At 40.9% G+C, this 16822-nt stretch overlaps 1 protein-coding gene across 5 annotated transcripts in view; it reads right to left on the bottom strand.

Annotated features, from left to right (window-relative positions):
- arhgef10la (Rho guanine nucleotide exchange factor (GEF) 10-like a) overlaps positions 1-16822 on the bottom strand; it is a 154764-nt gene that overhangs the window by 129380 nt on the left and 8562 nt on the right. For all 5 annotated transcript variants that reach the window (XM_080780426.1, XM_080780425.1, XM_080780424.1 and 2 more), the window contains exons 2-4: positions 11439-11786; positions 9458-9488; positions 1325-1509 (exon numbers count right to left, since the gene is read on the bottom strand). In XM_080780426.1, the coding sequence (XP_080636552.1) occupies positions 1325-1509; positions 9458-9488; positions 11439-11781 (559 nt within the window). In that variant the 5' untranslated portion in view covers positions 11782-11786. The remainder of the gene's footprint in view (positions 1-1324; positions 1510-9457; positions 9489-11438; positions 11787-16822) is intronic.

Here is a 16822-nt window from a genome sequence, read left to right as displayed (position 1 = left end):
TGCACTAAACACTACACTTATTAGAATAAAATCAGTCACATACTCAAAGTCTCAGTGCAAAAGTGTGACATTTATTCTCACAACATGTCTTCAGGGTCTCTTTCCTCAACTACTGCAGCACTGATTTGTGTTCCTCTTTTTTTTTGCTACAGTAAGAAGATTTGCCATTTGTAGTAATTTAATAATAATTTAAACAATGCACAATGCTTTAACCGCAACAACAACTATAGGCCTATGTGTGAGTGTAGAGAAGTAGGACATGGGAAATATCATGCAGCACAGCAGAATTTCTTTGTAAGTCTGTTTACTGAGCCACCATCAAATAACGACGGCTTTGCTGACTGGGTCGAAATCCAAAAGCAATTTTCCTTCATGGAAATAGTCCTCTATTGATCCTCATCCTGAATTAATTGGATTCATGTCATGTCCATGTGGAAATCAAATCATGGTGGTATATGGGAATTTGTGTACAGTATGTAGTACCTTGTGCATTGGGCATTTGTGTAAGTGTGTATCTTTGTGCAGATGCACGTGTGTGTGTGTGTGTGTGTGTGTGTGTGTGTGTGTGTGTGTGTGTGTGTGTGTGTGTGTGTGCATTTTCATAGACGCACATACATGTTAGTGTATGTGTGTTCATGGAATATGCTGCCCCTTTTCTTCACAGGAACTAAGATAATAATGCCAATAAGAGTGTAATAAGGTTTTCTTGACACTTTTGATGAAGCTCAAACAAACTAGCCTCGCCAAGCAACTACAAACTGTACTGTAGATCAAAAACCTGTGTGACAGAAAATTACTCAATTGAACTCTGCAACCGGAGGATTTCTCCTGGAACTAATGAATAGGTTTTAACCACCTAAAGCCTCTATACTCTATACCATCAACACCAGCTCAGTGGCCATGTGGTTAGAGTGTGGCCGCCCTGAAATTGGGAGTGTGGGGTTCGATTCCCCAGCCGGGTCAGTCCAAAGCCTGCAAGTGTACTTGCGGTACACATCAAGCCGCCTCACGCTGAAGAAACAGGAGATATGGCCACATGGTTCGGCAAGACTTACCTTCTGCACTTACTTATCTGTACTTTCTCTGCTCTTTTTTCCCCCTTGTTGATCAGATTAAAATGGGTAATACGTCACGGTACCACGGAAAGAGTATGTCTGAAACTGATGAAACATACTATGTTTCATCAGAAACTCTTGAAGCTATGTTTCATCAGGTTCAAGAAAGAGCGTTACATCAGTTTTGGGGCAGAAAGAAAGACCCCTGAGCTCTTACAGCATGCATGTACCATTCATACAGTATACGTGTATATAGTTCAGTTGTGTACCTTCAGAGGAATGGTCCTTCAGGCTGGAGTTCTCCTTGGCTGCATCTCCGCTGTACTCGTCAGAATCCTCTCTCTTCTCCGCAACGGTTGCGGGGTCCCCAGAAGGAAAGCCGTCTCCCGTAGAGGGTGAGGCTGAGGTACCAAGCTCAACTCCTTCCGCTGCAGTCGTTACTGGCTCTGAGACGCTGGAGGAAGGTTGACCAAACAGCAGCAAAGTTAAAACTGATAGACCACAGGAGGCTGTGCGCCTCATAAGAAGCACATTTTTGTGAGCGGGGGTGGATACTGTGCGTCTGTATTTGCATGCTCGAGAAAGGGGGAAGTATTCACACCCTCAACTACAAACTACTTATTGTCTGACAGGAGCCATATTGGCACTGCAGTAGGAAAACCGTTAAAATCTTTTAAAATTCAACTTCCCTGGAATTTAGGGAGGGACATTAAGCCCTTTGCCCATTATTTAGGTGTCATTCCCTTCACTCTCGTTTGTCCCTGCATGTGGTTTAAAACACATGGACTTGTTTACTCTCATTGTGCCTCAGTGTACCTGCTTTTGTCTCCAATCTATTCAGTGTTCTGAGAGAAAACAGATTTTCAGGCCCAGAACCATACCCTTTGGAATTTGCACATTTCAAACTTAGAATGCATTAAAAATCAGCATACGGTATAATTACAGTTATAAGCACTCATAAGTACTTGAGTCCATAATGCTTCATATAACAAGTCACATATATATTTTTCCCTTTTGGCTATCATAGTGTATTGGATTAGTGTGATTATGATGACGAGTGTTGAATGCTGTTGAGCCCACACTGTGCTATGTGGTCCGGCACTTCAAAGTAGAGCTTTTAATTTCGTTGAACATTGGTATAAAATACAATGAATTCTGATTATAATTCTAAAGGCAGCTATACTGTATGCTCCAAAATAATCCATCCACCCACAAAACACAGTTATCCGTCTAAAGTTCATAACTGATAAGACACCATCATGTTCCGTGGTTAGGGTTGAGCCCGACTCCCCCCTGGTTCCAAACGAGCCATTGGAGGCATAGGTGGGTGCTAGAGTAAAAACAGCTGTGTGTGCCGAGGTGACCACTGACCACGTGTCACTGCTACTCAGTGACGTAAATTTGTAGTAATCCACCCACCCAGTTTGGTGGGTGGATGGATTAATTTGGAGTACTGTATGTACAGTAGCTGCCTTAAGTGGTAATTGAGTGCTTCAAGTAAAGTGAAACAATAGCATTTAATCTATGCAAGAACAACACAATGTTTCTGCCTACACCTCCAGGAAGGTCATTAGTTTACTTAAAAAACCCAGTGACCACTTCCTAGTGACTTATAATCACAATGTAAGGCATTACAACAGTGACCATAATGCTTTACAAAAGTATTAATGACAACTATGAGAATTAGAATACATACTATGATCCTTTAAAATATTTGTCCAGCAATTAAATATTTACTTGACTTGATAATTGACGTAATAAGTAATAGTAAAATGCTTTATAATGTGTTTATAGCATTAAGAATATAGATATAACAATAATTATATAGTGCTGAAATATAAACAAATTATAATCCATTACAAGTATGTTTATAATCCATTATAGACAAGGGCTTCATATATAAAGTGTTACCAGGGGTTTCAACAGATTCGAAGTTTCAACATAGCTAGCATCAAATAAAAAATATTTAAATAGGTGTATGGGAGCTCATGTGTGTTTTTTTTCTTCTATTGTCTATTACAAATATATGACTGACTGATTGATTGACTGGACTAAGCTCTATAAGTTCTACACGTTGTGAGCTTGTAGATCGTCTATTTTCGTCGATAATACATTGTTAATTTGTTGCTCAGATCATAGGACACATCTGTAACTGTGACTACGGCAAGAAGGATAAGCTACAATTTACTGGTATTCTTTAGAGCCAGCTGATGACTGGTGTTTTCATGCTCGTTGTGGTGCACTTTACATTCTGTGGTGTCAACAGGGACCTCAACTAGTCTAGGTCTTGGCCCGACACATACAGATGTAGCAAATTGTCGAAGTTCAATTTGTAATGGCAGGCTTGCCACACCACTGTGACACTTTTTTTCACAAGCTACAAGGGGGTGTATAAACTAGCGTTTAGTGTCAGAGACATTAGCTTGGCTGCCAAACACAGCCAGTTCTACAACAAGTACAATATCGACTTGTCTGAAGTATTTTTACAGCATCATTGCAGGTTTAGTGAATGAATGAAGACTTAACAAATGGCTGCCTCTGTGCACAAGATGTATTAACCACTTTCAACCTGGCATCCCTATACATTTCAAGAATTTTCAAAAACTTTCGAACACAATGAAAATAGCTGATCTGCAAGCTCACAACGCTAGAACAGATCAGCTATTCTCAACGAGGATCAAAGGAGGTCACGCATATCCACAAAAGGCAGGTGCTGAACTTCAAAGGAGATGAAGATAAAAGAAAATAATAGTTTGCACACTTTGATGATCCATCCACCTGAGTGAGTGATGACATTTCGACGAGCAGAATAAAGTAATTGAAGAGAGATAGTGTGCAAACTTTTCCATTTTCTTAGATCAGCATTTTTTTTAAATGACTTACAATTTAACTTTAACCCATTTTGAACGGGAACCCGTTTTGGTGTTTTAATCATTGTTATACTGTAGCTATTGAAAAATAGCAGATCTACAAGATCATAGTGCGGCACGGAGAGCTTGTAGATCTGCTATTTTTTTAAATTGTGAACAGTTTTTAACTCAAATCTTTGCTTCTGGGGAGGTCCCTGGAACAACATATTTTCAGATGTGGGTCGGCGGCCAATTACATATAATGTTTGGGGTCCTTGCCATGAAATATTGAGCACCACTGAAACATAGGTATTTCAAAAAACTGTCATGATTTAGAAGATATTTTTTAAATTTCGATGTCAGGCGTAAATGGGTTAACCACTAATACCTTACAGCATTTCCTTTTTTGATTGGTGTCCCCCAGGGCTCTACACTAAGTCCATACTTTTCCCCCATCTATATAAAAAAGTATCGGAGCTTGCAAGTCTGATATTTTCGGCAAATGTTATGAATAAAATGTTATAGATAGCAATGATATAGATCAGATCAGAATGTGGACAAGGGGGTAAAAATGCACGCACAAGGTTCTGTTATCAACTGAGGAATGTGCCAGCCGTGTAGGAGGAGAGGGGGCTGCGACTGTAGCTTAAGCAGCAGCGATCATCTCATTCCAGAGGACCTTGTTCGTGTGACGGCAGACAGTACAACAACAGATTCACGCCAACCACAGCTTGTTACTTGAGACTTTCTCAACTCGACCCTGGGATCTGGCAACTTATTACTGGGCCGTGTCTGCAGCTTGGTATAATCACCACGTAATTCTAATTCAAAGGAAGCATCCCTGGACCTGGCTATTAAAAGCTCATCCTGACATCACAGGGGGAAATCTTGTTGACGCGGCTACTGTATATCACATGGCTTGTGTTGATGACTGTTGCCACAACGCTCCCCCGCACATGACTGATGATATGGCAGGATATGAAGTGTGGGCGAGCCCCGTCTACTGTAATTAAAGCTGTTCTCCCATTAAACACCCCAGCAAGGCTAACGGTGCAGCGGCAGAAGCAGCCAGTCAAGATGACAGCCATCTATCACGCACAGATGAGCAGGCCATGCTCAATAAAGCACAATAGCAATAATAACGTGTGTAAATACAGCATTGTATTGAACAACCACCCCATTCACACATGCCCGCAAAACTATATATATATATATATATAATTATGTGTGTGTGTGTGTGTGTGTGTGTGTGTGTGTGTGTGTGTGTGTGCATATATATATTATATTCGATAGTCTAGTATATACTGTACAGTTATATTTAGAAATAGGACACACAGCACCTTCAAAACCACCTCAAAGTGTACTTCCATCCATTTCTGTCAATCTGTACTTTCCTTATTGTTATTCTTGAAATAAACTGATGCTATTGTTGCCATAATGTTTATGAACTGAAACCAAAGAATTTGACTCTTACATACAGTCTATTCGTGGATTGTTACTGTCCCTGCCCTTTTATGGTTTGGGGAGAGCAGTAAACGGTGAGATAGACCAGCAGTGCACCCAAATAATTATAGACCGATTATGTCATATGAGACAGTGTCCCCGAGCGAACGCATTCACAACGCATCATATATGATTCGCTATTGTCAGCCTCACAAGAAGACATCGTCATACGACGAAGCATACTTAGACATAAGCCAGAGTGGAAGAGGAATCCATCTCTAGCAGATCAGTTACGCACGCACAAAGACACATGATTGGAATGTATACATTTTCACGTAGATTAATTTGCTCTAGATACATAGCATTATATGTGCATGCATGGATGGCATGCACTGTCAAAGCAGCCACATGCAATTTACAGATATTCACACACATGGCAGACGCCCCTTGGAGCAGTTTTGTTTCAGAAACTTGCTCCATAAAATGGCACTTTGAATGCTGTGGATGTAATACCAGCCCACCTTCCATTCACCAGAACACAACTGGAAAACACCCACCTGTCAAAGCAGGGGATCGAATCAGCAACGGCAAATGCCAAGTTAAAACATTTCAGACGCCGTCAAGAATCATACAACACTGAACTGACTTTAAAATAATTTTCTTAGCCACCTTCAATATACTGTCCCTATTTTGGGCATGTGATTGTAAGCAAACATTTGTCCATTGTTTGCTAAATACAAGTTTTCAAAGAATTTATCAAATATAATAGCAAGCTCATATGGCCATTTTCGACAATGTTGACAAGCTAGTAGTCCACCATATCACACTCCGCACAGTCTGAAACAAAGACTTTGTTGCAAATGGTTCACATATATCAGATCCCATTTGGCTGTACACAAAAATAAAAATAAAAATAAACAACTCTTCACCCAAATAGCCTTCCCATAAGCTGCAGATAGAGCCTATGAGGAAGTCTATTTACCACAAGTCACAACGCGCAATGGATATACAAACTGAGCATTCTGCACCTGGCTGTCGGCCGAGAGCAGACTAGAGCGCTCCGTTTGAACCGCGGAGACATCAAAGCCTCCCGCTTGCCCCGCCTTGCACCGAAAAACGACTGCTCCTATCGATCCAGGCGCATATCTTTAGCACGCCCCCATCTGAACTCACGCACGCCTACCAGCGCCGGTGAGTCATATACGTATATAGCCGAAGGAGAGAATCGTTTTTAAAAGCAAATGACATCCCCTGGGGGCAGAGCACAGCCTGGAGTGTGAAGCTTGCATGAATGCAAATCTATCTCTGCCTTCCATCCGTTTCCATTCCCTGAAGCTACAGTGCATACAGCGACAGATCTAGTGCTGCCCAGATAAATCTCATACCTGGGTTTGTTTCCCCTCAAGTCTCTCCTGGCGTAGCCTGTTCTTCATAACTGTGTGGACATTGTGCTGACCATACTGAGCTATATAATGTCCCTAGGTCATAAAAGGAGCAGTAGCACTCTATCAATAAACAATCGCCCACCACTGGCTCCAACATCCACGTTGCTCCCTGCCATGCACCTGGCCTTAGGGCCCAAAGCCATTCTGCTCATAACAGATTACCATTCATTAAATAGCACTCAAAGCACTTGGCTCTTGACTGCATATCTGCATGCATGTTTTATGGTTGGGCAAATACACACTGGTTGTACGGTATGCCTTTACAGCATCTTGTCTTTTTGCTTTCAGAGCACAATCAAGACAACATAGGCAAGCGCAAAAAAATTATACATTTTGTCAAATAATGAAAAGTTGAATTTGTAGATCTTCTATTTTCCCTGAATGTTCACCGATAGTGACATGCCCAGCAAAGGGACACTAGAGTTCGTGTGGTTAGAATGGCTTGATCTGCAAGACTTCAGACTAGGAAATCATACAGACTGAAGATAGAAGAGTAAGGACAGAGTCAAAGACAAACAAAGAATGAATGTGGAAAACTCTAACTAGACCGTGTGCTATAAATACCAAGCAATATACACAGTGAAATGTCACAGGACTTTCAACATGAAACTGAGGAATACATTCATGGTTGTCATGGCTTTGACATTGTTTTATATAGTTCCTTTCATTGCCGTGGTTCCATGCAATGGGTTTAATGAAAGCTATCTGTCAAAGAGCAGTGGCAATTACTGCCGAGATAGATGGTACAAAAAAAGATGTCCCCCTAATTTCTAATGGCCAGATTCTTAATGGCCAGTAGGAAGTCAATGTACCCTTTGACCAAAATATGAAATGCTCCAATCTGACAGTTTTATTATTATTTATGTATTTATTTTTGAGTCACAATTCAATACTCCACTGATAGACCTGGAGCAAGTTATTAGTCCATCAATATGATTTGCCAATGCTATCTGCAAAGTACACAATCTTTCAATTATGAAACATAATGTTTCATAAACCACTTAACCCTGCAGACATCCCTATTTTGGGGATACCATTTTTGCTAAGATGTTTAATGGAACGGGAACCCCTTTTGAATTAATATTTGAACATTTTCAGAAAACTTAGTTCAGTACTTAGAAGGCGTTTTTAGAATCGGCCTCAGTTCTAAATAGGTTAAAGAAAATGCTACATTTCTAAATTTCTAAAATCTATATAGCAAATCTAAAAGTTCAATGTGGCGCTACGGCATCTTGTAGAATAGATTGTCTATTCCCACTATTTTCTCGAAAATAATTGCCCCCGTTCTGAGGTGAAAAATGGTTAAAGAATACATTCACAGTCTTAATAAAAAGAGTTGATGCCCACAGTGCTTCTGTGGGGCCAGTCCTGGCATGCATCTATATTGAGGTTGAGTGCCTGCAAACCTGTCCAGCCAATCCCCCCCCCCCCCCAGCACACTTTAGCAGAAATCGCTGTTACTACACAATGTGGTGTCACTGCAGTGCTAACAAAAAGCCTCTGAATTCCACGATAACAATCACAAAATAATTTTGGCAATAGAGTTCTCAAACTGCTGACAGATCTGCCAGGATGTGCTGACACTATGTACACCTTGATGGTGGAAACTGCTATTGATAGCTCTCCTTTAAAAGGCAAGGGTATCGACTAGCCCACCGTGGAAAAGTGCACTCAGCAGAAATAGCGCTGGAAGAGAAATTGCAGAGACCTCCGAGAGAGACACGCACGCACGCACGCAAACTCTTAAATGCAGACCTGTATCCACATGAACCCCTCTTTTCAGCACAGGAAAGCCCACAGGAATAAAGTTCTATACTCCCCTATCTGTAGAGGTTTCCCAGCACACTTCCCCATACACTGTAGGGGGCTCAACCTAAATCAGCTGCTTCATCACAGCAGCTGGGGGACAGAGACACCTGAATGGTGACACTGCAATTTTTTTGCAAAACTATTCAGAGATTTTTTTTTTAAGATATTAAAAGTGTATCATTCATATTTTAATTTAATTTTTTGCCACTGCTGGTTAATCAGGGTTGATATTACAGTAATTGAAGGTACAGCCCTACACAGATTTTATACAAAAGATGTTGCCAGGATTTTGTGCAGCAGCAGTGACCTCTAACCTGGTACGTATATGCTGGCTGTCTCCCATTATAACACAATTGGGGTCAATTTGCTTTCTATTACAAATGGAAACTGCGACTTAACTCATGGAATACATCTCAATATTTTCATTAGAACTTGTAGAGTGTGTATATTGGACAGCATGATTTGCATATAACAGGCTTTTTTTTTAAGGCAAATTAACTTTCTTTCCAAAGTTTTCAACTTTGGAAAGAAAGTTCTTCCCGACTCCAATTAAATTGTGAGCTGAACTCTATAGGCAGACGTCGGATACTGTATGCATAATCAACGATGGAAGAACATTTGAGGTCTCTATAATCATCTTTTGTTAACTCCTCCTGTGCCAAGATAACAATATAGTGTCTAGTAACAGTAATACTTGTGTTGCTCATACAGCATTATTATTTATTAACCCTACATAACATTGTACATTTTCATAATTGTAAAGCTTGAGAATACATTAACTACTGTCAAGGTGTAAACATTTACACACACAACTACAGTCAAGGTGTAAAAAACACAGAGCAAAGAAATGACTTACCGGCTGCTGGATGATTCACTAACGGGAACATCTGTTGAATTGACAATAAACAAGCATGTTTAAAAATGTGCAAGGTCAGGAAATGTATTCTTGTCTGCCATAACCATATGTGTTGTGTGATGTCCCTATTTTAGGCATGTCATAAAATAACTTATCTACAAGGTAGCAACATGTGTTGCTACCTTGGCTTGTTGCTTGGCTATTTCCACCATGCAACATCATCGTACAACGGTACAATGTAGTATAAAATAATAGCACTTAATTGTTCAGTTAGGATACGATTACAGTACATAAGAGCACTGACTGTGAATTTGGAATACATGATCAAGATATAAATATAAATTATGTTTATAGAGCCAGCATTTAGTACCATATTGACTTGTTGTGACCATCGCTAAACCATGTGAAAAGGACATTTTGTGTGTGCTGGCTATCCATCTGTCTGTATCCCTTTCATGCCCATATTTCTGTATCTTCTCTCATGTGTCCTTTATTCCTATATATGGAGTTCACATGACATGGTGCATTTATAGATAATAAAACGTTTTAGTCACTGGAATAAGACTACTGTGAAACACTGTAAATGTAAAGCATTACCAAAAATGAGTAGAAGTGAAACAACTAAAATGTTCTATCTCCTAAGAGAGCGCTATATAAACACCAGTCTTCTGGCATGGGCAGAGCCCGAATCCCTCACCACCTCTCTCTACTGCTTGCTTATGTAAAAAGCTTCCTCTACACATCATTACAACATCTACAATTCCCCTTATCGGATTACCACAGAAGATACAGCACAGTCCACATGGTTTAAAAAAGCCTCTTAATTCATCACTAATCGCCTCGTTTTGTCAGTGGAAGATCTGAGATTTCAATCTCACTTCTTTATCTAGTCAGAGGTGCAATTACCAGGGCTGTTGGTTTGGAAACATTACCCAGGTAGCTAATACAGTACATGATACGGATATCTGCACGACTTCATCCAATTAGGGGTAAGTTAACTGTGCTTTTTGCCAGGCTGCCTAAGGAAGTTAAGAAATCCTTTTAAGTGAGGCTAAAAAAACTCACTGAAAACATAGTGTGTGGGGCATGCCGTGATGCTGATATCAACTTTATGTTTATGGCGTACCACAGCATAGCATTCAGCTGAGGGAAATGATAAACACAGCAGCTCAATGTCACGCTCATGAACATTGATGTCCTGTCCTGTACGTATGTACGGTATGGTGGTTTCAAGGAACAGACTTGTGACAAGGACACCCTAATTCCTTCCCTATCCTGTAAAGGAAAACAAACATTACAAGTACCATCACAGGCATTTGCCTGATATGCTTTTATCAAAACGAGTAGAGCGAGTAGATTAGGGCTGCAACTGTTGTAGAACGTCTATTTGAATTGTTTTGGCTATAATAATGACATTCCCAAAATAGTGAGTTTTTAACAGTTGGCTGAACTAATCTATTATCATTCGATAATGTAATTATCGAATGATAATAGGTTAATTCAGCCAACTGTTGCAGTGCTAGAGTAAAATGGGGTCCACACATGGACCTTTTGATTAGCTTATCATGCCTGTTATGGGATTTGACCTTTTGGGGTCTTTGTAACATAGGTAGTTTTTGGCTAAACCTATGGTACTCTGTTGCCTGTTAGAACTGTGGTTCCAAGAATTCAATTCTGAGAGAACACACCCCCAGTGGGAATGGAACCTTCTAGCTGCTAGGGGACAATGCTACCGACTGCGCCTCAGTGTACTGCATGCATATTAACTTTAAAATATAAAAATAAAAATAAATACATTCCACAGTCAATCACTGGCTAGGGGACGTTCACTGAGACATTTGACTTTGTTTGAATTTTTTAGGGGATCTATTGTCAATGTATGTATGAATATGTATGTTCATACAGTACATGATGTAACCATGGATATGCTCTGAAAGTGTGCTTTTTTATTTTAATTTCAGCTCTTTAAAGCTTGCCTTACCTGTACAGGCATTAAATACTGCATCCTTAGGGGGATTCGTCTCCTGTCCAGCAGGAGTCAGTACAGTAGGAAGCAGTTGTGAGTTAACAGAGGCCGTCTTCGGGGTATCATCTCCCATTTGACTGTGTGCGTTCACACTCACAGAGGCCTCAGTGGGGTTAACTTGGGTAGCAGACGACTGGACAGATTTGAGCAGATCTGAGCGGATCTCCTTGTTCTCCGCGTCCACATTGTCCTCCTCTGGGCTGTCCTCAAACTCGAATGGCTCCCCTTTCTCTTCATCCTCGTCCTCCTCCTCCTCGTCCTCCTTATTCTGCGTCTGCTGAGGCTCCGCAGTGGACATAATGTCTGTAAACAGAGATAAGGCTACGGTTTAAATAGAACTGATGTCCACTATTTTGGAAAGTGTGAAGCTTGCACAGCCAAAACGATTAATAGCACATTGTGGCTGTCACCAGAAAACAGACCATTTATTTTCAAAGTTATGCTGATATATACACAGTATCTCTGCATCCTGGGTTGACAGTTTGACACCTTAGTGACAAGTGAAATGTAGAATATTACTGACATAAGTTTCCTCCAGTTGAATGGAGAAAACATATTTGAGTGATTGAGGCGGAGGCTCAGAGAGAGAAAGTGTAAAATGACAAGAGGCTTGCAGCCTTGCAGTCAACACCAAGAACCAGGTAAAACAGAAGACCACAACAGAAAATAAAATAAAAAGTTGTTTTGTTTTTATAAACCATTGCTCAATGAACATATGAATGTTGCTTGAGTTCAACATTTTATCTCTCAGGATGATACTTAATTAATGTTAGTGCATGGTTTATTACTAGCAGGCTTGATTACTGTAGTGGGAGTGCATGCACATGCACATCCTCAGGAATCCCCAATGAAGATCTTTTGAATGAAGCGTGGCCCTGAGAACCAGTGTGTGCACATATCCACACGTCATTTTATATCATAAATTAATACTGAAACCAGATATAATCATTACACAATTGGTGCCGGAAGTGCATAAAAATAGAAGCTCCCGGGGTGCCAGAGTTGTCTGATCGCTTTTACTCTGAAAGCCATGAACCGGAAACACTTTCTTAAAAAAGTTGACTTGACAAAGTGACCTCACAATCCCCGATCATCTTAATATATTTATATAGGCTCCAAAAAGCGTTCATATTTTGCGGGAGAGATGGATGAGGAGCAGAAATGAAGCACCAGCATATCGATCTATTCAACACCACGGAGAGCACCCTGGATGAGGAGATACGAGTCATTCTTTCCGCCGCGCTAACATGGGAGTCAATGACAAGCTAATAGTTTTAAAAAAAAAAATAGGAAAAATTCTGAATATTCTTATCTCGCCCCGTGTCGTTACGTCGATGGCACCTCTCGGTTCGAATCCCTATGACGTTTCTAGGCGTCCTATGTACAGAAAGTGTTAAGGAATGCATGCACTGTGTACTACAGTATGCATTTTCCAGCCATTCAGTTAAAAAATTAAATAAAAAAGAAAGTCAAACGCCAACTCCTGACCAGGTGAGCAGTAACGTGCATTGATTTGGTACTTGATTGGTATTTAAACCTCCCTATGACATCTTTTCTTTGACCACCACCCCAGCATCTACATTATTCCCTAGTGCCATTTCATTCCCTGTAATCTATTTGGCTGATCATTTATATATATATATATTATGCTCTTTAAATATAATATTCATGCTCAATAAATGTCTGACTGAACTACGGTATTACATATTGGCAAATGCTTCAGAGATGAAATCCACAGCCAGCTAAATCTATCCGTTTGAATCTTCTCAGAGCGGTTAAGCCAGGGTCCATACACATAACGGATTTACTTCATGCAGCGAGTGCAAAAGTTGTAACTATATTTTGTAATAACAACTTCAGAATGTATCCCAAAACGCCCCAACAATTCTGAACTTCTGAACAATGGCTTGACTTTAGATTGATTAAAACAAAAATGAGTTCAACGCAGCCAAATATCACTGTATATTTCTTACACTTTCCCGAGCAGGACAGAGGGAGATAAAGAGAACAGGGGATTATGTTCCCAGCACTGTAAACATAACATATGGCTAGGAAAAAATACTGTTAGCTAAATTAAATAGTCTGAGAAGGCTTAGTGGCAGATTAATTAAGATATCTACACCTGTTTACACTGATGACAATAGTGCCTTCTCTATAGGGGACAATGTCCCCAGGTCAGGATAAGAAGGCGACAGGCACTCACATACTTTCTTTGTGAATGTGAGTGTGTGTGTGTGTGTGTGTGTGTGTGTGTGCGTGTGTGTGTGTGCGCTAATCACGTAAATTGGGTACATTATCTCTGTAGTCGCATGTGATCAGTCAGTGTCACATTTCTCATATTCCATTCCAATTGGCTATGATTGGTTTCCAAAGTTTGTGAGGGTGGCCGTTTTGCACAAAATGGCACACATCATGAATGCAGTACATGTATCACAGCGCCACACTGTGATACTTTGCACACACATTCCCACTAAGCCAAGGAAGAACTTCCATACAAAATTCAAATCTCCACATGGCGGCGCTACAATATCTCACTTCATGTTTTGGCCTAAAAACCGTACAGTATTTTGTACAATCAACATTTTTTCTCTGGATTCTTTGGATGATGATGGGTGATGATTTGTGCCAGATTACATGTTTTGCAACTACTCATACAGACTTTGTCCAAACCACACAAAAATCAAGTGATGTCATCAAGGCCCTTGCTAGACAACCCGGCCTGGTGGAGACCTGTGCTCCGAAGAGAAGACTTTTCTAGTCTTAGTTTTGTAATAGTTGTATTACTGCCGTCAGAGGAAAGCTCAGTCAGTCAATCAGTGTGTATAGGAATGGTATATTTGGTCCCGAGCAGGGCGACTCAAATGCATTATAGCATTGGCTGATAGGGCAATAAAATATGCTATAATGAGTGAACATACTAAGCTCTAGAAGTCAAGTGTACCACTCCTAGGCCCCAGTGATGTCGTGTACGACATCTGCTTTGCATTTTGATTAGTGCAGAACTATTTCCTATGCTGGAACATTCCTGAGCCTGATAGGGCAGTTTGCTGGGGCCCCTGGGAAATAACACCATGGATAGGAGGGCTGAACACATGCCGGCCCAGGCGGGAAAACAGTCTAGTCCGGGCAAGGCTATTTCTTGGAGATTGAATTATTGCCTGACCCCAAATCATGAACCTAATCAGTTCCATGAGCCAACTTGTTTACTACTGCCAGTGGCTATTTGACAACTAAATGTGGACATGTCAGTAGTAGACTAACCGGTTCAGGAATATCCAATCCATAGGTATACATTATACTGGATTTCAAAACCTAAAAAAAAAATCCTAAAAGGTTTCCTGGGAGACCTTTGAAATATAACAGAGAAGCTGGCTTGTGACTGGAGTGTTGCAGTTTAAAGACAGATCTCCACCGCACGAACATCGGCAGCAGTATGTGTTGGAAATCGTCTGTTCGACAAAAATCCAATAGATGGTGTGGACGCTGTTGTGACTCGGGTCAAAAGTTGTAGGGAAGCATTGAAAGCCAACAAAACAAGCTTGATTACAGCCATAGATATAAAAAAAATAGATGTATTTAGTACGCCGGAAGTGTGGACGGCACGTTACGTCACGCTGCCTCTCAAGTGATTACTGGCCAATCACAGCGCATCTTTTCTGGGACTTACAGACCCCAGCTCCTGCAGACCAACACTACAGACTACTGCCACCTCCTGTTGTGGAGAGTTAATTAACTAATTTACTCACTGCCAAGCAGAGTTCTCTAGAACAGTCTGCAGCCGCTGCCAGCAGATCTTACTAGTCTTTCAAGACCTACTTGCACAGAATATTTTGTTCTAATGACTATGTAAACATCAAATATGTCAAAAGAAAGAAGTTCATTAGGGGGGAAAAGTGTGTTTCTGCCATGTTCTGTTCTTTAGTTTATAATTGGTAGTTGAATACAGCTTTTTTAAAGCATTTTTGTGAAATAAGATCCTAGGGTTTTTTCCGGTTGTCCTCTCATCCGGAAGCCCTAGATGAACTCACAGGTTCCGGAAGAGACTATCATAAACCACTGACAACACCTATACTATACACAATATACTATACACTGACTGTATACTATAAAACATCTACATATAGATGTCAATGCCGTTTAATCTACAGTGTGAAGGAATCCATGGTGCAGGTACTGTAACTTCCGCGTTGGTCTATATACAGTAAAAGACATCATGACATGAGCATTTCTATTCGTCATCCCAGCAGAAAACTGTACTGCAGAGCAGATGTCCTGGGCACAGTGGGCAGCTCTCAACTCTCAAGTGTGTCTGTTTGAGTGTTAAACCAGAATTATGTTGTTATTGTAACATAGCAATTCTCTACAGTTAACCACTTTCAACCTAGATGAAAAAATGCAGATCTACAAGCTACTACCTGTCGCTCGCACACACACACGCACGCACGCACGCACGCACGCACGCACGCACGCACACACACACAAGGTCCATCCAACTGCTTTAGCCTCTCTCCACTGTACCACATACACAGTTTCTCCACCCGGCCCACTCATTGGTCTAATTAACAATGACTCTTTTGTGGATGGAAAAAAGCCCTCAGTTGAGCCGCAGAAAGCATTGTTTCTGCATTGGTCACCATAGCACTGACTGCTTAGCTCACAGACTAGGCCATCAAGGCTGGGGTTGGATTGTACAGATGCAGTCATTGTAAGAGTTCTGCTTTTTACTGCAAGCTTACAGAACCACACCCCCCGCAAGGAATTTTGTGGACATTATCAAGTTTTGCTCTCGCGTCAGGATCCATGACTTACAAGGAATGGTGTGACTGTGACAACTACCGGTAGTTGGTTCACTTGGTTGTGATATGTTATAGTTTGTGAGATGGGGGGGGGGGTAGTGTACTGTCATGGTTATTTGCAGGATGGAAACCTGAAAGGAGTCCTCTACAATTTCCACCACAGTATATAGTACTTATTTTCTATATTATATACTGTATAGTGCAGTAATGTATGATACTGTAGATGTGAAGGGAGACTACTATGTGACAGATAAATACGTGATAAGTGCATTAAGAGGGACAGGGGACTTCCACAATGGCTCCCTGTGTACTGTGTGTGGTATAGAGGAGAACGGCTTGGCGTGAAAGGATGAATGATCTGTGTGTGCAAATCCATTTTTACTTCAGAGGAAAGCTGCTGTCTCTCTGCCTGAGCTTCATAGAAGCCTGCAATGCATGTGTGTAATAGGAAATTATGGCCACACTTCCACAGAGGGAAGCCGTGCTGTCTTGAGTAATCACACCTGATTGACTAGTCTGTCATCGAACAAGCAGAAGCCTGCA

Source organism: Protomyctophum bolini, assembly GCF_963924005.1.
Source record: "Protomyctophum bolini genome assembly, chromosome: 2".
NCBI lineage: Eukaryota > Metazoa > Chordata > Actinopteri > Myctophiformes > Myctophidae > Protomyctophum > Protomyctophum bolini.
Note: the sequence above shows the minus strand (reverse complement) of the source record. Positions and strands in the feature narration are given on the sequence as shown.